The following is a 26,194-nucleotide window of genomic DNA, read 5'->3' on the forward strand; positions in this document are numbered from 1 at the left end:
ATTGTATCAGACACCATATTTATGAGCATAACGACCCATGCTGATTTTGTGCATCTGGAACTTTTCCAAGATCTTATGCATTTTTTAAGAAGTGTGATTTCTAGCAATATCCATGTTGGCTTTATTTGCTTTTACTGGGACACTCCATGCCAATTTAAGATGAAATATTTATGAGTATAACTATACAAAAGCTAAAACTCTGGGATGGTTTTCTTTTTTGTTTTTGTTTGTTTTTACTTGAATAGTTTGGCTTACAAAAATTACAGCATAATGTAGATGAAACACTCCCAATATTTTGTACAACTACATGATTTGATATACAAGGATTCTGTTTTATTACAGTGACAATGTACAACCATGTCTATTTACAATGCAAAAAAGTATATAAACCACAATTACTGGCAGCCACTATAGTTTAGGAGGTAGCTTTAATTAACAAAAATGAACTGAAGCCGTATTTCCCATCATGTGTTCTATCAAATAATTTACAATACAAAGATAAAAATTCATTATATGCACAGTATGTACAGTTTAAGTCTCAAAACAGCAATCTAGCTTAAATCTTAACAAGAACATTTCCAGAGTAACTGGTATGGCAGTGGATTTGCTACTGATTCAGCATATTGTTCAAGAAACTTCTATAATTACTTTGATCATGCATTCATAACTTTATGTTGATCAAACTTCAAACTAAGTACAGACTGAATGATAATTGATGGTAATTAAGTGATACTTGGGTCTTAGATGCTTAAGAAAATTTTAAATTAATTCACCAATTTACATCAAGATTAGTCCATCTCACCACATTGTACTTTACTCTGAGAAAAATAATTGGCAGAGATGCAGAAGTTTCTATATTGCAAAACTGCTTTTCATTGCCACCCCTTTTGGTAAAGTCTCAAGATGCTCAGAGACATCACTGTGTGTATAAGCAGTGAATAGGGCTGCAAAATATTTTAGCTTCTCTCTCTCTTCCTAAATAAGCATGCTAAGCTCATACATAGACAGCATGGACGATACACACTGTCTAGCCCACGGTAATTCCTTCTGGTAGTATGACCTTACATAATACTGAGGAATGGTACTATGGTTTTCACCTGAAGCAGTGGTGTCTCCACTGAAAACCATATTCAGTTCTGTAAAAAGTGACAAAGAGTGCTGTGGCACCTTATAGACTAACAGAAGTGGGTATTCACCCACGAAAGCTTATGCTCCAATACTTCTGTTAGTCTATAAGGTGCCACAGGACACTCTGTCACTTTTTACAGTTCCAGACTAACACGGCTACCCCTCTGATATTCATTTCTACCGCTCCCGACAACTGTTAATATTCTTATTTCATACAGTCTGCAGATCTTGAGGGATGATAAAAGATTTTTTTAAATAAAAAATAGTTATCTTATTAAGATCAAATCTTAGTTTGAAATATAAAAAAACAAAAATGTTATACCTATATTTCTCTCACAGTTCTGTATGGGAGACATAGTCCCTTCTTTTGGCCCTGCAGTAAGTCATCCTGAGATTAATGCTGAAAATACTATACAAAGCTAGCAACAATTTTTTCTTAATTATAGAAAATCACATTTAAAAATAATTTCTTAATATTAACAGCTGTCCCTTATATTGTGCTTAACCAGAAAGATTGATAGAACTTGCCTCACACAACAGTAGAAGCAAAATACAATTGGAGTTCAACATGGAAACAGACCTTTAGCACATAAAAACTGTATAAAAGAAACCAGTATTGCTTGAAAAGAATAAAAATATTGGGTTACAAGGTTTGATTTACCCATTATTTACAGTTGTCAACTTTCCCCCTCCCACCCCCCAAAATGTATGGCTCAATAAATTTACTGCCCACTTCCCTTCTTTACAAGAGACACCACACAATGATTACAAAAGTGCTTCCTGGTTGAAAGGTCAGAACAGGTATGGTCTATGAAACATTGTACTTCTTCCTTATGAGAACAGCTTACAGCAAAGCCTTTCAGTCTTTAATTCTTGGTATATTGTAGGCATAACGAACCAAAGGGAATCCTCTGCTTTGATAGAAACATGCGCGACCACAGGCCTGCACTTGGTCTGAACTGTCCGACACAAAAGAGTCATCCTCATCTGCATAATCAGAATGGGCAGACTGCGTGCCACAGTCTGACCAATACCCATCTGGCCGTTGGCAAGGCACCACTGCCAGTGTAGGACAACTGTGTGATTTTATTAAGTGTTTGCATGGTACAGGTTTGGATAAAAGAAGTGATTCACAACATTCACACATGGTAAGGTTACCCTGCAAATGTGAATACATGCCACAGTCATAGTAGAAATCCTGTATCACACAGCCACCTTGAGTATTGACAGCAATTGCCACTGCTCCATTTTTTTTGGTGATATGCCGTCTAAGTAATTTCCAGTCTTCCTTGAACATTGGGTTGAAAAAAACATATAGGACTGGATTCAGACAAGCAGGTAATGGGAAAAATATTAGAGTAACAGACTTCATTATTTCAGGGCTGATAGAGATTGCGGTGATCAGTGGTGCAAATGAGAAAAATGCAACAGGACAGAAAAAGATGCAGTTGGTGAAGATTAGCCAAGCGACATGCTTAATCATGCTGGATTGTGTGTTTTCTGACAGGTCCTCTTTTTCCAAGTTGCAGTAAAGTTTAGTATAGATAATAGCCATTAGCAAAAATGCTAATGAGTTTAGGAGCACTAAAGTTACTGTAAACCCTAGTGAAGGTGTTTCTCCAGTGGGGAAGGGTAAGCAGAGCGGTGAGGCTGAATACTCCCCTTTATGGAAAAGTGGTAAGCATCCAGCTACCATAGCACACAGGAAAGCAAAAATTGCAGCAATTTGGAATTGTTTTAGGTGATTGCTTTTCCCATTTTTAATTATCTCTTTTGCAGAGAAGCTTCGTTCAACAGCTGCCAACATCAGGAAAAAAATGGCACTTTCTGATGAAAAGACTGCAAGAAACCCAGCAACTTTACAACCACTGCCAGTCTCCCACCATATGCCAAATTCAGCAAATCTTCCCCAAGAGACTGCATCCAGGAAAGTTAATATACCAGTATAGATTCCCATAAATAAATTAGAGACAGAAATCAAGCCTATGAACAGTTTGGAGGAAGACAATGCAGTACAAGAGGCAAATATTGTTAACATGACAAGCAGGTTGAAGAACAAGGCAACCAGAAAAATAAACCAGACAGTAAGTCGAATCATCCAGCTTCCCAGTAAATATTCACAGGGCTTAAAAGCACCTAGAAGAAACAGAACAAAAAGGACAAGGAATTAAGAAAAATAAAATAGCACTGAAAATCTTGCATAATTAAGCACTATTACAAGCACAGAACTCATTATTTCTGGAACAGCAGCACTCATGTGAACTCCTAAATAGGTCAGCTGAAAGTAAAGTGTGCTGCTGAAGCTATTTACAAATTAATTAAGCCTGAAGAGATAATTACTAGGAAGAATGGTCACTCAGGAATAGTTTGTGTAAACAAAATAAATAATTAAACCCTAATTGTCTTTCTACTACTCAATACAGCTTTTATTAGGGTCACCTAAATAACTTATTTTTACCTCCATACTTTTTATAAACACATTGGTACAAAGAAATAGAAACATTTTGCTGTTCAAATCTATCCTGAAAAATTTGCCCCACTTTTTTTTTTAAACCCAAGTTCCTGTAACGTGATTCACAAACACTCCTTTGGAATAGCTCTGGGTTACTTTAAGTTGTCAATGTTGTTTCTTTAAAAAAAAAAAAAAAGTTACAAGGAAACACTTTTGTAAAAAGCCAACAAACTCGATTTATTTACTTAAAGGGGGCAGGATTTCACCACAAGTTTTCTGTTCCCAGCCCTGCCAGTGACACACTGGGTTACTTTGGGGAAGTCACAGAAGAAAATTATCCTCTACATTTTTTGCCATGGAGATGAAGAAATGAGAGGTAAATCAACTTAACCCATAAATCTGTCACAAGGAAAGAGAATGAGCTTAAGCAGCATCATTGCTCCCACACTCCCTCAAATCCCCTCCACATGAACTCCTATAGGAGATCACATGGATGTCATGAAGGCTATTTAATGAATGTATCTAGTGCATTTTGAAAGTCAATAAGATGTGCTCTCTCTCTGTGTATTTATTTATTTACCTATATATGTAAAGTAATACTCTTGGAGTCCTCAAAAACTTTGTTTACCAATGTGATGGGCCTTGGCCCTTGCAGTGTCCCAAGCACTGAAACCTACACTAAACATCGTAAGTGGCAATCCCTCTTGCAGATGGGGAATCTCAGGTGGCCCCAGCTCTATGCCACATGCCAGTGGCCCTTGGGTGCAGTGAGACTTCTAGGGCAAAAAGGGGCGTGTGCAGATGGTGCTACCATCTTGAGCTGGTGAAAAGCTGCTGGAGGCTGATCCAGCCAGCAAAAGATAACCCCAATTCAGAGCATCAAGGGCCACAAATGGCCCCAAGACCACACAGTAGGTACAGTCTTACTCAAACTTTGAGTGAAACAGTTATTGTGGAAATCAATCAAAGGTCAGTGCAAAACCCCCTCAAGGTCTTAACTGCCTTTTTGAACTTTGTTTCAGAACCCAGCAGAATTTAATCTTGCCTCTAGTTTATAGCCAAGACAAAAATCAACATGTTTTTCTGCACTGAGGGAAATCAGTTTACATAATGGTACAGTTGGATCATTAGAAAACAGACCAACCAAAACAGCTGACAAATTTCCCTTTCTTGCAGGCATTCCCAAGTAGTAGATTCTTCACTGAATAATTATTTTCAAACCATATTTTTTTCATATCACATGAACATACTAATGTTAATAAGAATACTACTTTAAAGCAAAAAACTACATGCTATTTAGGAAAAGAAAAAGGGAACAAACAGTGTTGATGGAAAGGGAATTCAGTATTTCCAAGACAAATTTGCAAATCATTTTCTAACAGCTGTAGGATATGTTAGTGGCTATCTCTACCACTCAGATAGAAAAAATCCTCCTCGGCCTTCAACCACTTTCTTCTATTGCCTCCTCTGCCACCTCATGCTTCTTGTTCCCCTGGGAAAAGTCTTCCTTTTCCCATTCTCAGTGCAAACACATGAATAAGATGGGGAGGCAGGAGTTGTTGATGCTTCTAATTGCTGGCTCCATTACTTCAATGATTGGCAATCTAGTCTCTGCAACTAGACAAAATGAGGAGTGGACCTGGCGTATGAGCAATGATCTGTATTTACACAGAGGGCAGATGTCCTACTCAAGATCAGAGCAACATCTTGGACTAGGAAGAGATTATGCGCAAGGGAGGGGGGTTGGAGGTAGGCAGTAAGCTTAAAAAACAAGTATTTGTGCTTAGCTCCTTAAAGCATCACCAGCATGTGCAAAATGAGAGAGCCAATGGCTGTAAAGCTTTTACCATAGCACATGAATTAGAATTCCTGTGAGCAACCTAACAATCCACAAGCAAACAAGCACAAAGCAGCATAAGTTAAATTCATTCCCAAGGTAACTACTGAGTATAGTGCAGTTACACCAATGATGAATTTTCCTCTAGAATCATAAACTGCTTTTCCTGTGACCCAGGAAATCTCTCTAACACTCCACATATGAAAACAGAAGCTGGCACAAAAGGCAAAAGCCAGTCTGGTGAATCCAAATCGTGGATTCAGAATATTGCCATGAGAGACAGAGATAAAATAGGTGCAGGCCCCTCTCCATCGTGTGGCAATTGCCTTGGCAATATGCTTCTGTGCAGGGAAGCTGGGGGATGGGAGGGGAATGGGAAGGTGGCAAGTACATGGAAGGAGACATATTAGCTGGCTTGAACAATGTGCAATGGTTCTCAGCAGGTCTGTAGTGGGCAGTGGCTTCGGTAGTATGTCTGAACCTTCTGGGTGACCTTACAAGGAAGAAGTAGCTGCTACAGAGAAGGAAGATAGCTGGGCAGGAAGAACAGCAATGGAAGCTGTCTGTGGTGTTCCTTTGTAATATCAGGGAATTTTGGCAACTCCACAAGCACTACAACCCTTTGTAGCTGGAGCAGTTTGGATGCTCTGCTAATGTGGAGAGTTGGTCCAAAGCATTAAAGGACAATAAATACTGTCAAATCTAAATGTAGAGGCTAAGATTCTGTGCACTGAGCTTGGGAATCACACCTGGACTTTTTCCAGCATGGATCTCTACTACAGTGCTAAATTGGGCCAAGTCCTGTGGTATTTACTTATCCAAAGATACCACTGATATCAGCAGGAGTTTCACCCAAGCACTGCAGGATTGTGTATACACAGGGACCATGAGGAATTAAGAGACATAATTCAGAAGATACCTGAAGCACAATGAAAGGCTAGAAGTTTAGAGTATAACTAAAGTGGTTGTTTTAATTACCTGTCGTGGGTGTACAATGAATAACTGTCTGACCCAGCTCTTCATTCTCATCAGTGTTTGGAACATCTGCATCTGCTGTAGCTGAGTAAAGGCAGGAATTTTAGTCCCAAAGTAGTACGAGTTTCATTTCTTTCAAATATTTTTAACCAGATACTATTTTTTTAAACCACCTAATTGAGCATCCAAGTATTTTGAAATCATTAAATCTGAAGCAATTACCTCCACTCTCTGGGGATTATATATGCTGAATGCTATTTTGCTTGCGCGCACGCACGCACACAAAATGTAGATTCAATTTTGTTCTGGAGGGACTTGAGGGACTCTGCGAAAATCCCATGGATTCTAGGACCCAAAAGGAGTTCAAGAAAGGAAGGGAAGGAAAAGGCCACTTACTCCCTTCTTCCTGCTGTTGCTCCATGCCTGCAGTAATCCCATTACATCTTGTTTCTCCCCTCTTTTACCCCCGTCCCTGTACAGTACTACTGGGCCCCTGAGATGAGTGCTATGTGGAGGAAAGAGTTGGGAGATGCACTCTCACCAGCAACCCCTCTCCTCTCTTTGCCCTCCACACTCAGCACTCCCTACTACAACATAGAGGCATGGGTTCTTGCCATGCCACAATCCGTAGTGCCCACAAAGAATTGTGGGATCGGGCTGGCTCCTGGAAAAGAAATTCAGATGGACTTTGGGTCCCAGGAGTAAGAAAGGTTGAGAACTATTGCTTTTAGCCAAGGCAGCCCAGCCTACATCAAGAGGAGAACTTGGAAACTTGAAATGAGGGATTGAAAATTCACAGTTCAGACCCTGTCTCTAAAGGGAGATGGAGATGCTTTCCAGAGCACTCTCTAAGAAATAGCCTGTTGGTCTCAGCAAGTGAATAGCAAGATAACTGACCCTGCCAATTTAATACAATGGAAGAAGAAAAAAATATTTTCTAACTGAGACAGGGAAAAGCCTGTGTTAGCCAAGCAGACTCATCCCACCTGTTTGGAAATAGGAACTGGATCACATAGAGCCAACTATTTTGTAGTGGGTTCTTATATAATAAGTCTTTAAATGCATTTCTACATCTGTTTGTTGGACAACATAATTATCTGCCTGGTCTGGCCTAACTTATGCAATGCAGCGGAACACCTAGTACAATGGAGCACTCACCTCTATCATGATCTATCAACACACTCTGATCGTGGTGGCTGGAATCTTCCATGTTAGAGTTCAAATAAGAGTCACAACCCCAAAATGCACAGCACTGGTAGGCATATGGAACAGACAGAGACCTGAAATACATGCAAAACAATGAACAATATTAGCTGGCAGCATCTATATTCCTCATTTTTAAAAGTAGCATGCCTCAAAGCTAAAGCTGTTCAACAGCAGCTTCTTTTTGACACATACATTAATAAAGACCAACTTCAAGCTAGAATCAGTTATGAGAGTTTCTGAAGAGCTTACACTTTAGGATACTAAAACTAACTGGAGATAGGCAAAAAAAGGGAGCTCTTGATTTTTGCAAAAGCAAAACTAAAGCAGAGGTGGTTTGGATCAGGATTCCATTTCATCTATGCCTTCAGTCTGCGGTGAAGGTAAAGAAACTTTCCTCTGGGTTTGGCTCAACTCTGTCTTATGCAAAACAAGGTGTTACTAGTATTCATGTTATCACTTGTATACATAGAAATGAAAACTAATCAAGCTGGCTGGAGAGTAACTCTGTTGTGCAAGTAAGTTAATTCCCAGATGACCACATGATTAAGCATGCATCTGTCATCCTCATTGTTCATTTTGTTTATATGAAATCCTTCACAGTGTAAGTCAGGATTTCCTGGTATGCACCTTCCCTTCTGCCGGCAATAGGACATGTTAAAAAATCAGTGCAAAAAACGATGGGAGGGGCTGGTCACATATACAGTTCAGCACTAATTGGTTACCATAAAAATCTGTGCAAAAGCAGTGGCCTCATGGAGCTTTATCTGAATTTTTCAGGTAAGATGATGTACCCAACTGTTTTGCTTCTTCTCAATCTATATGGAACAGATTATATTGCTAACATTGGAAAGAACGGTTACTTACCTTTTCGTAACTGTTGTTCTTCGAGATGAGTTGTTCATGTCCATTCCACATTAGGTGTGCAAGTGCTGAGTGCATGAGCATCGGACACTTTTTCCCTTAGTGGCTCCTGGTGGGTCCACTGCCAGAGTGGCGTCACTGCGCCATGTATATATACCCCTGCTGGCCCGACCCCTTCCAGTTCCTTCTTGCTGGCGACCCCAACAGAGGGGTAGGAGGGTAGGTGGTGGAATGGACATGAACAACACATCTTGAAGAACAACAGTTACGAAAAAGTAAGTAACCGTTCTTTCGTCTTCAAGTGCTTGTTCACGTCCATTCCACATTAGGTGAATTACAAGCTTACCTTTGGAGAAGGGTAGGAGTCACGAGACAATCGGAGGACCGCCCTGCCAACTGCTTGCATCCTCCTGTGCCTGCTGGTTCACCGTGTAGTGGGTCGTAAAGGTGTGCACCGATGACCAGGTGGCCATCCTGCAGATCTCCTGGATCGGGACCTGTGTCAGGAAGGCCGTAGAAGCTGCCTGCGCGCTGGTCAAGTGGGCCATGACCGCTGGAGCTGGGACACCATCGAGGTCATAACACACTTGAATGCGGTCTGTAATCCACGACGAGATTCGCTGCGCTGACGCCGGAAGGCCATGTCTCTGCTCAGCTATGGCCACGAACAGCTGCGTGGATTTACGAAAGGGCTTGATGTGCGCCAAATAGAATGCCAACACTTAGCGGACATCTAGGGTGTGCCGTCTGCGGTGACTCGGGTCCACATGGGGTTTGGGAAAAAACACTGGGAGACAAATGTCCTGGTCCAGATGGAATTGTGAAACCACCTTTGAGAGGAACTTAGGGTGTGGGTGAAGCTGCACATTGTCTTTGTGAAACACAGTGTATGGTGGCTCCGAAGTGAGAGCCCTCAGCTCAGATACCCTTCTGGTCGAGGTGATGGCCACCAGGAATGCCACCTTCCAGGAAAGGTGGAGGAGGAAGCAGGTGGCCAGGGGCTTGAACAGGGGCCCCGATGAGCTTAGAAAGGACTAAGTTGAGATTCCATGGAGGGACTGGGGGGCATGGGTAAGGGAACACCCTTTCCAGACCTTTGAGGAATCGCCCCACCATCGGGTGGGAGAAAACTGAGCTGCCTGAAAAACCTGGGTGGAAGGCAGAGATAGCCACCAGGTGCACCTTAATAGAAGACGGGGCCAGCCCTTGCTGCTTGAGGTGCAGTAGATATTCTAGAATGGCCAGCACCGCCTGTTGTGACCCACACAGCACGAGAACCTCTTCCACTTGGCCAAGTAAGTCACCCTGGTAGAGGGCTTCCTACAACGAAGCAGAACCTGTTGCACAGGAAGGGAGCACTGGCTCTCCAAAGCTTTTAACCACATAGCTTCCATGCTGTCAGATGCAGCGATTGCAGGTCGGGGTGGAGAAGCCACCCTCCATCCTGCATAATGAGGTCCCGGTGTACGGGCTGGGTTATCAGGGCCTCCACCTACAGCTCCAGGAGCGTGGCAAACCACTGCTGGTGGGCCCAGCTGGGGCGACGAGAATGATCGACACCTTGTCCCTGTGCACCTTGTCCCTTGTGTCCCTGAGCAGTACCTTGTGCACCAGGGGAATTGATGGAAAGGAGTATTTCAATTCTCTTCCCCACAGAATCGCGAATGCATCAGCTATTGAGCCCAGGCTGCAACCCTGGAATAAGCAGAATTGCGGGCGTTGCCCTTGGAAGCGAACAGGTCCACCCGGGGAAACCCCCACTTTCGGAAGAGCAAAAGCACGACGTCCGCTCTGAGCGTCCACTCATGCATGCAGTAAGACCTGCTGAGGTTGTCCCCCACCCTGTTTTGCTCCCCCGGGAGATACACTGCCTTGAGGTGAATGGCATGGGCTATGCAAAAGTTCCAGCGGAGGAGAGCCTCATGGCAGAACAGGGAGGAACGGGCTCCGCCCTGCTTGTTTATGTAAAACATGGCGGTCGTGTTGTCTGTCAGGACTGTCATGCTGTGACCACTCAGAGTGGCATGAAAGGTCTGGCACGCTAAACGAATTGCCCTGAGCTCCTTCACGTTGATACGGAGCAATTGCTCTGCTCCCAACCACACGCCATGTGTGCAAGCTGCCGTGTGGCCTAGCAGCCACAGGCAACATCTGGCTGTCGTAGTGTGGAACTGACACAAGGAGTTCACTGCCTGCTGGATGGCCTGGAATCGTGATTCCAGGAGGCTCGCCTTTGCCTGTACCCCGTCTAGGACCACCCCTACAAACTCCAATCTCTGCGTTGGCATGAGAGTGGACTTGAGAACGTTGACCAGGAGCCCGAGCTTGCAGAATAGACTCAGGGCCGTCTGCACGTGGGACCAAACCTCTTCTTCGGACCGACCTGCCAGGAGCCAGTCATCGAGGTATGGGTTAACTCGAATCCTCTGCCTCCGCAAGAATGTCCCCACCACCGCCATGCATTTTGTGAATATCCGTCAGGAGGCAGCTAGGCCAAATGGTAAAAACCACAAACTGGTAATGTTCTTAGTTCAGGGTAAAGCACAGAAATCGGCAATGTGCTGGGTGGATGGCGATATGAAAATACGCGTCCTTTATGTTGAGGGCAGCGCACCAGTCTCCCGGATTCGGGGAAGGGATGATGGTGCCCAGAGAGACCATGCGGAACCGAGCCTTGACTAGGAACCTGTTGAGCCCGCGCAGGTCTAGAATGGGACGAAGGCCCCCTTTGGCCTCGGGAATGAAAAAATAGTGGGAGTAGAATCCTTTTCCCCTTAGGTCTAAGAGTACTATCTGTACCACCCCCGCCACTAAGAGTGAGTGATCCTCCTTTTCTAGGAGATGTTTGTGAGAAGGGTCCCTGAAGAGGGATGAGGAAGGGGTATAGGGGGTAGGCAGGGAGGAAAACTGTAATATGTACCCACTTTGCACCGTGCGTTAACACCCAACAGTCCGACGTAATGCTGGACCATGCACGGGAGAAGCGGGACAGGCGGTTGAGGAAACAAGGGGATGGATCCGGTTGTTGATCTGATACGCTGTCCTCGAGCGCACCTTCAAAAGCCTGGCTGAGATTTATGTTGGCCTTGGCTCTGGCCCGGCCTATCGGAGTTATTGTTATTATTGCACCATCTCATGTTGTCTTGCCTCGCCTGCGGTAAGGTTCCTGTCAAGGATGAGGCTGGTGACCACGCCCGATGTGATTGTCCTGGCTGCCGCGTCCGCTGAGTCTAAGGACGCTTGGAGAGAGGTTTTCGCTATGGCCTTGCCTTCTTCCACCAGGGCCATGAACTCCTGCTGGGAGCCCTGTGGGAGGTTGTCCCTAAACTTCCCCACTGCTGCCCAGGAGTTGAAGTTATGCCTGTTGAGGATGGCCTGCTGGTTAGTAATCCTCAACTGAAGGCCCCTTGACGAATACACCTTCCCGCCAGACAGGTCTAGGCATTTTGCCACCTTGGCCTTGGGCCTGTTGCCCATGGTGCTCTCTCTCATTTACTGCCAAGACTACAAGGGAACATGGGCTCAGGTGGCAGAACAAGTAGTCGTATCCTTTTGATGGGGCGAACAACTTGCGCTCCACACCCTTTGCTGTTGGTGCGCTGGATGCCGGGGTCTGCCATATAGTTGTGTAATTAGACTGAATGGTCTTAATGAGTAGGAGCGCTATTCTGGATGGACCTTCTGGGCTCAGAATGTCCACCATGGGGTCCTCCTGCTCAACTGTCTCCTCGGCTTGCAACCCCATGTTATGGGCCACCTTACGCAGCAGCTCTTGGTGGCTTTCTGGTCTGTTGGCGGAAATCCTGTTACTGTCGTGCCTGGTACTGCTTCATCAGGAGATAAAGAGGAAGTTAGCAGTTGCTCAGCTTCCTCCGACTGGTCCCCATGGTCCCCCTCCCTCAAGGGAAGGGATTCTGTGTCAGTCTCGGGCCGGTGGCCATGGAGTGGCACCGGGCACAGCACCGGGCTCTCCAGTCTCTCGCTCGGCAAGGCTGCAGGTGACTTGGACACCATAGCTTCCCTTACGGAAGAGCATCGGTGTGGGGACTGGGACTGCTGTACCGAGTAGCTGGCCCTGGAGGGAGCACCTTGATTCAGGTGGTAGGCCCAAGGGGTTCAGAAGGGCCAGTGCCCTGGCGGTCCCCACGGTGGTTGCCCCCCAGTTTGTTGATCCCTGCTGCGGGTTGCTGTATTGGCCCAAGTCAGCGCCGGAGTCTGGCAACGCTGAGCGCGAGGGCCACAGCGGTGCCATTGATCTGTGTCGGCAGGAAGCTGACGATTAGCTTCTTGTTGATCAGGAGCGGGACCAGTACTGCTGCTCTCTGGACCAGTACCAGTACTGATAATCCCGAGACCGGGACCGGTGTCTTCTGGGAGCCCTCGGTGATTCCCGGCTCGTCTCCTCCTGGTGCTGGTCCTGGGGGGGTGCCAGGGAGTGCCATGTGTCCTGCACTAACCCTGCGCATTGACTCACCTCTGGTACTGAGACTTTCCTCTGAGTCAAGGGTAATTGGGAGTCTACCGACTCTGAGCTCGACCGGGACCAACACCGGAAGCAGTGCCGGGATGGTGACCTTGAGGGGTGCACCACTGCCAGCTTTCCCTTCGATGGCACCCTGGGCCCGGATCCTGGCTGGGAGGGGGCTCGCTGTCAACAATCCAATGAGTCTTTTGCAGCCTCAAAGGTGTCAGGCGTGGAGAGCTGATCTATTACACCATCGAGCCCTTTGTCCGCACTGAGTTCACTTCTGGCTGGACTAGGTAGGACTTGTGGTGCCGGTGCCACCAGTGCCAAAGTTGGTGCAGTGTCCATCCCGCTCTTCCCTGTACCCGGGGCCTGATATGGCACCGGTCTCCTCTGTGGGGAGCATCCGCTCCCATCCTTTGGTTTTGCCTTTGGCCGCACCAGGGAAGATGAGTGGTGCCAGGGTCTACTATGGTGTCCAGAGGCTGGTGGCTTGTGGTGCTTGGCCAGTACTGGGTCTCTTAACGACTCCAGGGCGCTCTGCACCGAGGAGGCTGGGCCGGCGTCGGGCACTCCAGGCCCGATGGCTGCAGGGCGGCCTCCATCAGTAACTGCTTCAAAGTGAAAGTCTGGCTCTTTCTTTGTTCTTGGCTTAAAGGCCTTGCAGATCTTACACTTCTCTGTTTGGTGAGCTTCCCCCAGGCAACGTAGACAGGAGTCGTGGGGGTCACTAACCAGCATAGGCTTGCAGCACATGGGGCAAGCCTTAAATCCTTGGGCCTGTGGCATTCCTCGTGGCCCGGGGCGGGTGCTGGAATCCTCCAAGCACCTAATCTATTAGTGTCCAACAACAATGAAATGCTAACTAACTGATAACAGCTATGTACTTCTAAGGCTAAGGGATTGCTTCTCTTACGAGAGCAAGAGGTTGTTCCAACGCCGCCATGGACGGTAAGAGGGAACTGGAGGGGGTTGGGCCAGCAGGGGTATATATACACAGCGCAGTGGCACCACTCTGGTGAGGGCCCTGCCAGCCCGCCAGAGCCGCTAAGAGAAAAAGTTTCTGATGCTCGTGAATGCGGCGCTTGCACACCTAATGTGGAATGGACGTGAACAAGTACTCGAAGAAGTAGTTATTTTTCTTTCAAGATAAAAGAAAATTAAGGTGGAAGAGGAGGGGAAATAGTACAATAAACCACACTTATAGCAAATGGGGCACTGAAGAGATTTAGAAAAGGGGTGCATATTCAAAGAACCACCACAAGATTAATCAGGTAGGTTGCACTTTGATTTCTGAAGCATGGTCTCTGAACTCTAAAACTGGCATTTCCTCACCACTCTGGTAATTCCTGCTCTGGAAAGTGGAATTTTGCAAGGCTCATGTCAAAATATGGTAACTCTTACCAGTCTAGAATGCCCCTGTGCTAATCAATATTAAACAATGTACACAGATGTACAGTATTTTGGGATCGGCGTATTTCTAATCACCCTTACAACAAAATCTCACAAAACCAATGTCATTCTGAGTCAAGGCTACAATAGAAATCCTACAAGAACTGTATTGTGCCTGGACACTATTTATATGCTCATCTTGGAGGAGTGTCAGAATAGTGAATGCCATGTTACAGTAGTTCTCAGCTTTTGGATCAAAAGAGCCGAGTCTCTTGTTAACACACGACTGAATATCACGAACTCCTGGGATTGAATCCTAGAAGTCTCTGACTTTTTCCTCTGGTCTTGGACAAGTAACTGTCGTTGCCTCAATTTTCCCATCTATAACAATTCTTACCTGCTTCATAGGGGACATGAGAATTATGTTTCTATAGGTCTCTGAAAATGAGAAAAGCTACATAACAGTCTGATCCAAAGCCCACCAGTCAATGAGAGTGTTCCGATTGATTTCAACAAGCTTTTGGATCAGGCCCTAAATGCCTACTGTTGTTATTGTGCTGGGCCTTACAGAATAACCAGCATTTGTATAAAGGGTTGGGGTGGTGGAATCATAAGCTAGCTCCCATTTTCCAGATTCTAGGAAGTGGACATGCTCAGTCACTGGCAAATGGGTCTCCACAGGTGTCTAGAACTGCATCCATACCATTACTCCAATTCAGAAATAAGGGGTTGGGTGGAGGGTGTCAAGGATTCCGAGAAGGACAGGTGAAAGCAGCCTTATGGAATAAGAATGGTCAAGATCTCCCTTGACCTATTACAAAAATCGAGCACAACTGAGCTTAGTTAACAGGAACACAGTGGCTTTAACTGAATGACCTGACTCGTGTCACATTGTTTGTTCATCTAAATGCTATTTTAAATGTTCATCTGAATAGTCTTTAGTTTTATCTACCAACATACCGGAGCTTCACAAAGTCCTTTGCTGCCAATGCTTCTTTCAGTTCGAAGTTGCCTGCAAGTTTAAGCTGGTTTAGTCCATTCAGTCCTTCAGTTGGAAATGAAGTCAGCTCATTGAAACTTAAGTCTCTGAAAGGTGAATATTAAAATTGTTACACACAGTAAGTCTGAAGATCCCATGGCATGTTTCTGATCAGTAGGGATCTGCTCTAGTGTCTGTTGGCTAACATTCTGTCCTCTAAACCTCCTATCAAGCAGCATGTCTTCTGTCCTCCACATAAGAGAGAGGAGTGCCTCATTTCATTGCTGTGCGTGTAGTCTGGGGATCTCTAGGGATGAAAAGTGATATAAAATGCAAACACACGTCAGTTCTGAGTGAGAAAATTTTACCATTTCAGCAATTTAGTGCTGGGGGGTGCTGGTTTATTGCACAAAATGGCCTACTTACAGATTAATTATAGCACCAAGTGTAGTAAATGCCTCCTTGTGAACCTGCTGGATCAAGTTTCTACTGAGATCACTGCAATTAATAAAAAAATGCCATTTAGTTTGCAATTTCACTGAAATTTCAGAATAACCATTGTTTGGGAGCTCGGTAAGTGGCAGTCACATTATACCTCTGAGAGGAAAGTCAAGTAATCTGCATGGTTTAACAACATTTTGGTATCTCCACGACATTTTCCATATAGAATCATGTATACATGGGCTTAATCCTGCTAGGTGCTGGGCATCTGCAGAGAAGTGAGAACATAAGCTCTTTGGGACAAGAACAGGTCTTATTTTATATCTGTACAACACAATGGGAGTCTGACTGGAGGTTTGGAGTGTTACTGTAATATAAATAAGATGGAGAGAGCAGCGAGTTTTCACATGCAGGATTAAGCCTGGAGGCCTTACACTGTAGTGACTAACTGCTGCTATTATTTACTTAATAGCAGCTGTGAATTTCTGGGATCTCATACCTCCCTTTTATTAGCTCCTCAATAAGTAAAGTACACGTTCATATTATCAACCACATTTTAAGTCCTAATGTTTATCAATAAATTGTTTCACATTACAAATCTACCATCATCAAGTAAAACACATATAGTAGTGCTCCAGCAAAAACATTAACATGACAGCGAACAGCCAGAAAAATCTCCCAAGAAATTTAACCTCTATTTCTCTCAAACTCCTTACTATTTGTCCATTTAAAAGCAGGCATGCCAAACCCGTGGGAAAAACCGCAGAAATTGAGCTAGTTTTTGGCTTGTAGTTTGTTGCTTGTTTGGCTTGTAGCTTGTCTGGCTTGTAGCTGCTTGTTGCTTCTTTTTTTTTGATCGGCTCCCGGCAAGCAGGGACAAGGGAGGGAGAGAGTCAGGGGTGCACAGCGGGCCGACCACAGTCCCAGACTGCACGCCAGGGGGGGGGGTCTAGTCACAGAGAGTTGGGGTTCTTAGGAATTGGCTTGTTTTGGCCTTGTTTTGAAATGGAATTAGTTTGATTTTTGGCTTATTGTGAAAGTCAAGGTGCTTATTTACTGCATGAAAGTTGGCAACTGTGTTCATGTTTACTACTTTAGGTCTGGGACAATGACATTTGCCCTACTTTACTTATACTGCTTTTTGCAATTGACTTCAGGTAAAAACAGTTAACAATTATAAAAATGACAAGAACCCCTTTTTACCAAACTTGGTATGCAAAATACATATTATTTTCTCGCAATGTATTTATATAAATATATATAAATATTAAGTACAGAAAAGAGTAAAACTGGTGCCTAATAAAAACAGTAACTATCGTATAGATCACGGTTAGCTCTGCCTTGGGATACAGAACATCAAGCCTATTAATACAAGACACATTACTACCTTCAAACCCACATATTTAGTTATGAATCATAATTTACATCCCATAGTATTCAGAAAGTAAAAATAAGTAAGTAAAAATATATGTACTTACAGGATGCGTAGGGAAGTTAGTCCCTGAAAGGTATCTTCTTTGATTTCCTGGATTTGATTATGTTGTAAGGAACTGGAATGCAAGGGGGGAGAAAAAAGGTTATTTGGAGGCTAATTTCCTCCAAAATCAGGAATATTTGGCATTTGTTTTTTCCCTCATCTCTTAGTATATTATCCTCTACTGCTTTCCCCAGTCTGTTTCTCTACAGATCTAAGCAAATCAGAACAATGAGAATAAGATAAAAAAGATACTAATCAATACCATTGACAGATGAAATGATTTTTCTGATCATCCCTTCATTTTGGGCTCACTGTTTAAATAACTATTCTCCACTTCACCACAATATGCATGGCTATTTTCTCTTGAGTCGTTAATTCAATATTTGGAGCCCTCTTATGGAGTTTCCAGCCCATTTTAATTCACAACCCATTTGGCAGAGGTGAACATTGACAAATGAGGTCTGAACTACCTCCAAGCAGTAAGTGTCACTTTGTGACACAGATGCACCTTGGCAATTAAAACAAACCTACTCACTTCCAAGTTGAGATGATTTAAGCCAAGCTCCAACCAGGAGTGAACTATTACTTCTTAAAATATGGATTTATAAAAGGAAAACACTGAGAGACCCTTCATTATACAAGAGCTAATGGGCAGGTTATATTTCCAATTCATTCTCTTCCTCTGTGCCCATCTGACAGTCAACATTCATTGAGGTGCTCCTGCATTCTAGGCCATAAATCTGAACTCTGAAGGCAAGGTAGCTTTAGCGGAGGGCAACTGGCTCCAGACCCTGCTGCCCTTGATAGAAAACTTGATCTCTGTTGGACTGACAGTCAGAGCACAGGACAAGATTTGTCTGTATACTCCACCTGCTTTTGCGGTGGATGAAATATCAACCTTTTTCTCTAAAGGCAGCAGGGGATGGTGCATTTTTATGCTGCCTTCAACCACAGGACTGTTCCTGGCAGTGGAAGAAAGCGGTGGAGATTAGAGTTTTGTTTTTTTTTAAATTATCATCTATTTTTTTAATCAGATTGACTTTTAATAAAGATAAATTTAACTATATGGTCTCATCAATTGACCAGGCACTTTAGAATGTACAATATATTCCCTGCCCTGAAGAATTCACAATCTAAGGGCCTAAACCTGCAAGGTGCCTACCACCCTCAACTCTCAATTACTTCAGTGGAAGATGAAAATCAGCATGTTGTATGATTGGACTCTGACAAGAGAGCACAGAGGCAAGAAGGAAGGCAGACTGGCTGGATACTTGTAAAAAGTAGGTTTTATGGGGGAGATAATAGGATCTTGACAGGCAAGGATTGGAGACAGATCCAAGACTAGAGGGTTAGACAGTGGAAGGTGCAAAGCTGAGAGTGAAAGAAAGACGAATGGCACAAGAAGAAAAGAGGACTGGGAGAGCACCGGGGATAGAAATGGGAGCAGAGCTTGGAAGGATAGGATGAGGAGCTTTATCTGATGTGATAAAACATAGGAAAAACAAAGAAGGGATTTGAGAAGGAGAAGTGTTTCTGGACAGGAAGAGGACTTTAAACAGTGCCATATTGGATGGATGGAGAGGACCGAGAAAAGTTGGGAGGGGAGCAAAGGTTACAGTAGGGAAGAGAAGGTTACAGTAACCAAGGGATTAAGCAGTGGGGATAGCAAAGATTAGGAATGCATTATAAATATGACAAGCTTGCTATGAAAAGCAGGATTACTGAGTCTTTCAGTCTTTTTGTGTCCAAATAGGAAGAAATGTTAAACCTCTGACTATGTGAGTGAACTCAATGGGTGAAATTCTCTGGCCTATGTTATACAGCGGTCAGACTGATCATAAGATTCTCTTCTGGCCCTAAAAATCTATGACATATTCTTACTGTCAAATGTTAAGTACAAAAACTCAGTATTGGAAGCTGTGGACTTAGTACACTAAGGATTATTCAGGATAATTAACATACATTTCTACTTACATTTCTTCTAAGGAACTGCAGCCCTTAAATCTCGAAAGCTCCTTTATGTTATTATAAGACAAGTCCCTTGAAATAGACAATGGGAAGAGTGTGGTTAGTTTAACTCTGCTCTATTTGAAACATTACTTTACTGCAACCATAAATTAAAAAAAATCAGCATAACAACCATCCTGCTACCACAGTTCTAGAGAAAAACTGAAGACATTTTAAAGATGCACAAAAGTCAGGGGATTCAGAGCTTTGCTCTCCCCAGCAACCAGCCCCCATTATGTATACTGGTTCTACATATGACATACAAAAAACTATGAAAAACAATGTAAAGGTTGCAAAGTCAAACTTCAAAAAAGTGAGGAAATGCCAGACTCAAGGTTTCTCATAAAGCATGCCTGAATCCCAGCTCCATATTTTAAATACAAGAGAACATTCTCTCTATTCTGACATTGACAAATCCATTTGTTTTTCACTCTCACTCTCTTAAATGACTAAACTATTTTTACTTAAGACTTTCCAGAAATATTCAGCCTGAGACAGACAGCAAGCATGAAAAAAAATCAGCTCAAATGGCTAAAGATTGGGAAAACTATAAACAACTGAAACTATATAATGGAAAGTGTCAGGCAAGTGTTAATTGTAGGTGTTACTATTTGCTATGCATCTAAAACAGTGCACAAAAAAATGGCCAACTAACCCATGCAGTGGGAAAATAACTACCGTATAAATCCCCTCAATTTTGATAGTTCAAAATTAAAGGCGCATGTTTTCCACAAGAAACTGAAGGCTGATCTCTGACATGTGGATGTACTTCATATCTTGTTGAAAGCATACAGATTACCCTCCATCCAACGCCGGGAACATTTTGAGATTTTGTGTGTGTGTGTGTGTGTGTGTGTGTGTGTGTGTGTGTGTGTGTGTGTGTGTGTGTGTGTGTGTGTGTGTGTGAGAGAGAGAGAGAGAGAGAGAGAGAGAGAGAGAGAGAGAGAGAGATGGAACAGGGTAGTAAGAAAGGGAGCTGGAAACAGCCAAACTACCATTAAACTAGAGATTCAAAAAGCCAGTGGTTGACAGAAAAAGCACAATGCTCTGCTGTCTTTCCCGTCTATAAAACTAGAAGACATATTCCCCGCAGTCTTCTGTGAGAAGAATTTATCATTTGCAATAATCTTTTCCCTACTCCCCCCAGAACATATCCTCTTTCTTAAATACATTTTTATTTCCTAATTTGCCCTCTCCCCATCATTTATTTTTACCTTCTGAGTGCATGCCTCCTATCTCTCTCATGCACTTTACTATTCTTTTCCTCCACCCCAACTTCCTATTCTCCACTTGTCTCCTCCACCACAGTCATTACGAGTGCCACTCTTCTTTACTCTCCAAATGTGCATGATGAGTGTGGTCTGGAGAGCAAGTGGATGGCACAATTAAATGTTAAGACATTCTCATGAAAATGCTGCTACACTGAAATCCTTACAGTGGTACATCACCACAGGTGAAGAAACACAACATACTTCAATAAACACACTGCTGTTTCAAGGACTTGATTTGGTACATCAACATATTACTTTGCAGCACCAGGACTCCAGAGGAGTCAAAGAGGGATCAGACATTTGAACAATTTTGGGGCCTACCAACATTGGCAGAGTGACTTGGACCAATGATACTTTCTTTAAATATAGTGCAATATTTTGCTATCAAATTATTTTTACTGTTGGTAAAACAGGAGCAGGAAATATTCACTTACAAAGTCCGAAGCATCTTCTGTTCTTGGCATAGGTTAATGGGAATATTGCTTATCTTGGTGCCTGTAAGAATCCTGTGTTCAAAACAAACAAAAACACACACATATGTCGAATGCTCAAACAGTACATATTAGGTCTCAGAAATGTAGGAATGGAAGGGACCATCAGACGTCTTCTAGTCCAAAACCCTACAGTGGGGCAGGACCAAGTAAACCTCGACCCCTTCTGACAGGTGTTTATCTAACCTGTTTTTAAAAACCTTCCATGATGGGGATTCCACAGTCTCTCTTGGTAACCTATTCCAATACTTAACTACCCTTAGAGTCAAAAAGTTTTTCCTAATATCTAACCTAAATTTCCCTTACTGCAGATTAACCCCATTACTTCTTGTCCTACCCTTCAGTGAATTGTGGAAAACAATTGATCACCATCTTCTTCATAACATATTTGGAGTTTTATCAGGTCCCTCTTCAGTCTTCTTTTCTCAAAGCTAAACATGCTCAGTTATTTTAATCTTTCCTCAGACACCACATTTTCTAAACCTTTTATCATTTTTGTTGCGCTCCTCTGGACTCTCTCCACCATAGCCACATCTTTACCACATGAGGCACCCAGAGTTGGACACTGTACTCCAGCTGAAGCCTCACAAGTAAATACATTCAAAATTGTGAGGCACTCCATTACTTTTGTAATGGCAGTCATATAATTACCTAAAATAGATAGGCAGGAATAGAATCCAGATCTCCTGGCTTCCAGCCCTGTTCACTAAGCCACACTTCTACCATTGGAAGTTAATTTGAATACTAATTGTTTCAAGAAGAGACAGAACAAGAAATTAATGTATTGTCAGTGTTTGGTAGAAAACACTTACAGGCTCTCCAGATTATTGGTTCCTGTCAAATTAGGAAACCACTGCACCATGCTGGCACCCCGAATTACCCTAAACAAACAAGAAGATTATCTGTAAATTATATTATGGAAATTGTGGGAGATGGGGGGCGGATGGAGGGAGGAAGGGGGACAATCCTTTTATCCTGCTATGGAAGTTTTCATTAGAAAGTTATATACTAATCAATTGATTGCCTCAATGAATTTTGGTTACATTATAGGTCTAAAGACACTTGTTGAATACACCTAAAGTAAAAATATGCTTAATCAAATGCTGTGAAAGCATGTGATATTCTGTCAGAATTACGCTTGGAATTCAGAACACTGCTAATGTGCTAATTTTCTGAAGATGGTGCTGTGATCCAACTTCCACAACTGCTCCATTGCAACAAATAAGATCAGTGCTGATTTTTACATATATGCCATTTGAAGGAACAGCATGAAGGAGGCATCACAGTAGTTCTGCAAATATCAGCCCCTATTTAACATACTAAAACGTATTAGTCTTTGATTAGGAGAGCCTGGGATTGGCACCAAAGTGGGATCCTGCATTTGTACTTTAGTAGGATCCATTCACTTGAAAGTGTCACTTAGATGTCTGTTCTGAATATAGTATAAAGTATACTATAAAATCTTTTGATTGTGGCTCAAATCTTGAAGTTTTTAAGTCAGTTTTTACTTACTCAGAACTCCCAGACTAGCAATCTTTTTTGAAGCGTGCATGTACTTGCCTGCAAACACATTCCCAATGTCCATCCATATTCAGAAATATATATAGGCTCCACTGGCTTCAGTGGGAATTTGTCTGGGCAAGGACCTGACCATTTGGCTTTAGGTTACAAGTGAGTCTCATCTTACGCGCATTTAACATGTGCGAATTCAGCTTTGCGCGGTTGGCAAAAACAAAAAACAAAAAAGAAAAATAATGTAAATACTGTACCTATAGTGCGGGCAATTCCGCCAGCCATTACACTCAATGTAATTTTGACTATACGCGATTTTCGCTTTACGTGCTGACAGCAGAATGTAACCCCAGCATAAGCTGAGACTTGCCTGTACTTTTCTTACGTGAGTTAGTTGAACAAAAGATTTCAAGACTATACATCAGACTCTCAAACTACTAGACATTTTAAGAACAAACAGTAAAGTTTATTAAAACTAAGTGCAAATAAAAATTGTGCAAGAAGTAACATCTGACCAGCAAAATCAGTTATTCTAGGGGCTCAGACATGCTATTTTAGATATTCTGTTATAAACTGAGAAAGTACTTACAAGGAGAGCAGATCTGATAAATTCTGAAATGCCGAGTTCCCCACAAAAGAGAGAGGATTATCATACAAATGTCTGAGGAATTAAAAACAGATTTCAGTCTCCCATAAGTTCATACAATCACTGTCTGATAACACTGGTCTACAATTTTTAAGAAGTCGTCTGCTTCAGAGATAAAATGTGATATTTATTATGTATTTTGATGTGCTGAATTCAAATATGACAATTAAAACAACTGATTGGCTACTGTTTCTAAGATATTTAAGTTTTTACATTTTATGTCTATGTATATTGTGTAGATAGTAGAGTTTTAATCATAAATTGTAAACCTAGGTCTTTTCATGTGTTTATGGTTGCTTTACATGATAATATTTCACCTGTCCTGTTTATATAACACTTTAAAAATCAGCAAAAGGGTTATATAAATAAAATGTATTATGAAACAAAAGGCAAAACACTAGCATGTACACAGTTTAGTCCTATTCAGTGTCTACTCGGCGCTTCTTGGCTTGCCTCTTGTATTCATTAAATGGAGCATCTCTTGTCACTGTCCAGCAATAGTCTGCAAGCATTGCTGGGCTCCATTTGCCCTGATAGCCTGCCAGGAGATTCCACTGCTGTAGTCTGGAGCCCAACAGCTCTGCCTTACTCTTGGGTAGTTCCAAATCCCTGACAAGGTCATTCAGTTCACCTTGTGTTATGAGGTGTGGTTCAGAGGAGGAGGAGGGGAGAAAATGTGGGTCCTGTGACATTGATGGTTCAGGATCAGAAGTTTCATCCTCTTCCTCTTCCTCGTCTGACTCAAGTGAGAATGATTCTGGTGCATCAGGAACTGGCAGTCCTTCTCTGTGGGGTACTGGGCGTATAGCTGATGGAATGTTTGGATAACGCATAGTCCACTTTTTCTTCTTTGACACACCTTTCCCAACTGGAGGCACCATGCAGAAGTAACAATTGCTGGTATGATCGGTTAGCTCTCTCCAAATCATTGGCACTGCAAAAGGCATAGATTTCCTTTTCCTGTTCAACCACTGGCCAAGATTTGTTGCACAAGTGTTGCAGCATATGTGTGGGGCCCACCTCTTGTCCTGATCTCCAATTTTGAAGCCAAAATAAAGGCGATAGACTCTCTTAACCATAGTGGTTATACTGCGCTTTTGTGATGCAAAAGTCACTTCACCACAAACATAGCAGAAGTTATCTGCTCTGTTCACACAAGTACGAGGCATCTCTGCTCACTTTGGCTAAACAGAAATGTGTCCCTTTGCAAAATCAAACACTGACAAATAAGAGAGCACGACACTGTATGATTTCTAGAGCTGATATAGGGCAATTTCTTCAGCAGAGTGATGTAAGCTTCCTTATGATTGCATCATCCATGACTTCTAGGAATAACATGATGCAATTCATATCATGTATGATGCAAAACAAGCTTCAGATTGCATCATTCATTGTTTTGCCTCAAAAGCAAGTACTGTCCAAACCCAGCCATAGATTTATTCATAAATCCAGTCGAAGGTGTATTTTAGTCATTTCTGGTTTAAATTGAGATCCCTTCCCTTTATAACTCACTTATCCTCCGCCATTCCCAAGTCAAGGGTCGTATATACTGACCCAATGGCATATCTTGAAAACTAGAGTCAATCAACAATTTTAAGCATCATTTTCGTTCTCAGTGACCCAGAATTAGTAAAGTTGGACTACATTTATTTCAGAAGCATTTTGGCTGTAGAGCAGTGTAATTAGACTATAAATACACACAAAATAATACTTACATAGTCCTTAGAAGGGGATTTCCCTCAAATGCACCATTGGGGATTACGGAAATGTAATTACTATGAAATCCCCTACAAATATATTGACAAAAGAGAAATAAATCTTAAAATATAGCATCATTAGAGTTGATCAACTGTCATTTTGCTAGTGTTCAAATAATACACAAACTCAGGGCTCAATCCTGCCAAGAGTTGCACTGAAGTCAAATGAGACTACGCACAATTGAAGGAGTAACTCTGAAGGATCAGACCTTTGTCTACTATATATCAGTACTTAAAATGGAAACATTTCAGGAAAGAAAGCTACACTCTGCATCAGTCTGTGATAAGTGTTTTCTAAAAGAGCATAATGATCAGTAATTACATAATTTTACTACTGGAGGCCCCAAAACAGTGTCAAAATAGCTGATGGGTAAGATCTATATTAATGGCTATCCTGAATAATTTGCTTATTTTTATCACTCCAAAAATAATAGTTTCTCTCACTAATTGCTGATTATGCCCGCCTGTAATTATTGCTTAGCATAACCTAGTCCGTATCAGATTACTGGGTAACGAGACAAAAGAGGCATTCCTAACCTTGGAGTTAGGATTGCTTTTTTATTAATGAAAAGGATAAAGAAAATGGGTAGAATAAGATGTAGTAATACTCACAGTTCCTTTAGGCTTGGAAGTGCTTTAATGGCTTCAGGGAATTCTACCATGTTGTTATAATTTAAATCCCTAATAGAAAAAGCAGCATCAGCAAACACTCGTGCTAGTGACATATTTTCACAGTGGATACCTCATGTTAAATTGCTTGATTTATATATGATCTCCATATAGTGAAGCTGTATACTTCTTTAGACACTGGTTTATCTTAATGATGATTTTATCCTTCAGAAGCCTTTAAAACTATAAATATAGTCTTTTAAAACACCCCCAAAAGGTGCAGATTTGAATGACAATTTTGTGTAGCCTATTTAGAAAATCTCTTAGGTTTTATAAAATATACACCAATATCAGCCACAAGAGAATAGCAGGATCTACAGATCTTCTTCTAGTAAAGACAACTATTATAACTGAACAAAAGAAGAGGTAGAGTCAAGTAAGGTGCAATCATGTAAATCCTAATATACAAATCCTTGTTACATTAGCAACGTGGATTTGTTGGAAACATTTACTGTTCAGCTACACAAATAACTAATCACAGTTGCTCTGTCATCATTCCAGCTCAAGAGCCAGTCAAGCTCTCAGTTTTATGCTGGCTGTTTGTTTCACAAAAATGCAAAAGGTAATGTCAAAGAGCTAAATCATGCAGCTCTTCCTCAGACTATGTTCTTATTGATTTTTAACCTGA

The 26,194-nt window shown here is 42.4% G+C and overlaps 1 protein-coding gene across 4 annotated transcripts in view; it reads right to left on the reverse strand.

The window, feature by feature from the left end:
* Positions 1 to 1,225: 1,225 nt before the first annotated feature.
* LGR4 (leucine rich repeat containing G protein-coupled receptor 4) overlaps positions 1,226 to 26,194 on the reverse strand; it is a 141,628-nt gene continuing 116,659 nt past the window's right edge. For 3 of the 4 annotated variants that reach the window (XM_030560204.1, XM_030560206.1, XM_030560208.1), the window contains 12 exons: positions 25,510 to 25,578; positions 24,856 to 24,927; positions 23,084 to 23,155; positions 21,795 to 21,863; positions 20,926 to 20,997; positions 19,188 to 19,253; positions 17,215 to 17,286; positions 15,722 to 15,793; positions 15,277 to 15,402; positions 7,551 to 7,672; positions 6,396 to 6,476; positions 1,226 to 3,264 (listed from right to left, as the gene is read on the reverse strand). In XM_030560204.1, the coding sequence (XP_030416064.1) occupies positions 1,988 to 3,264; positions 6,396 to 6,476; positions 7,551 to 7,672; positions 15,277 to 15,402; positions 15,722 to 15,793; positions 17,215 to 17,286; positions 19,188 to 19,253; positions 20,926 to 20,997; positions 21,795 to 21,863; positions 23,084 to 23,155; positions 24,856 to 24,927; positions 25,510 to 25,578 (2,170 nt within the window). In that variant the 3' untranslated portion in view covers positions 1,226 to 1,987. The remainder of the gene's footprint in view (positions 3,265 to 6,395; positions 6,477 to 7,550; positions 7,673 to 15,276; positions 15,403 to 15,721; positions 15,794 to 17,214; positions 17,287 to 19,187; positions 19,254 to 20,925; positions 20,998 to 21,794; positions 21,864 to 23,083; positions 23,156 to 24,855; positions 24,928 to 25,509; positions 25,579 to 26,194) is intronic. The other variant, XM_030560207.1, reaches the window with a different exon arrangement.

Source organism: Gopherus evgoodei, chromosome 4 (assembly GCF_007399415.2).
Source record: "Gopherus evgoodei ecotype Sinaloan lineage chromosome 4, rGopEvg1_v1.p, whole genome shotgun sequence".
Classification (NCBI taxonomy): Eukaryota; Metazoa; Chordata; order Testudines; family Testudinidae; genus Gopherus; species Gopherus evgoodei.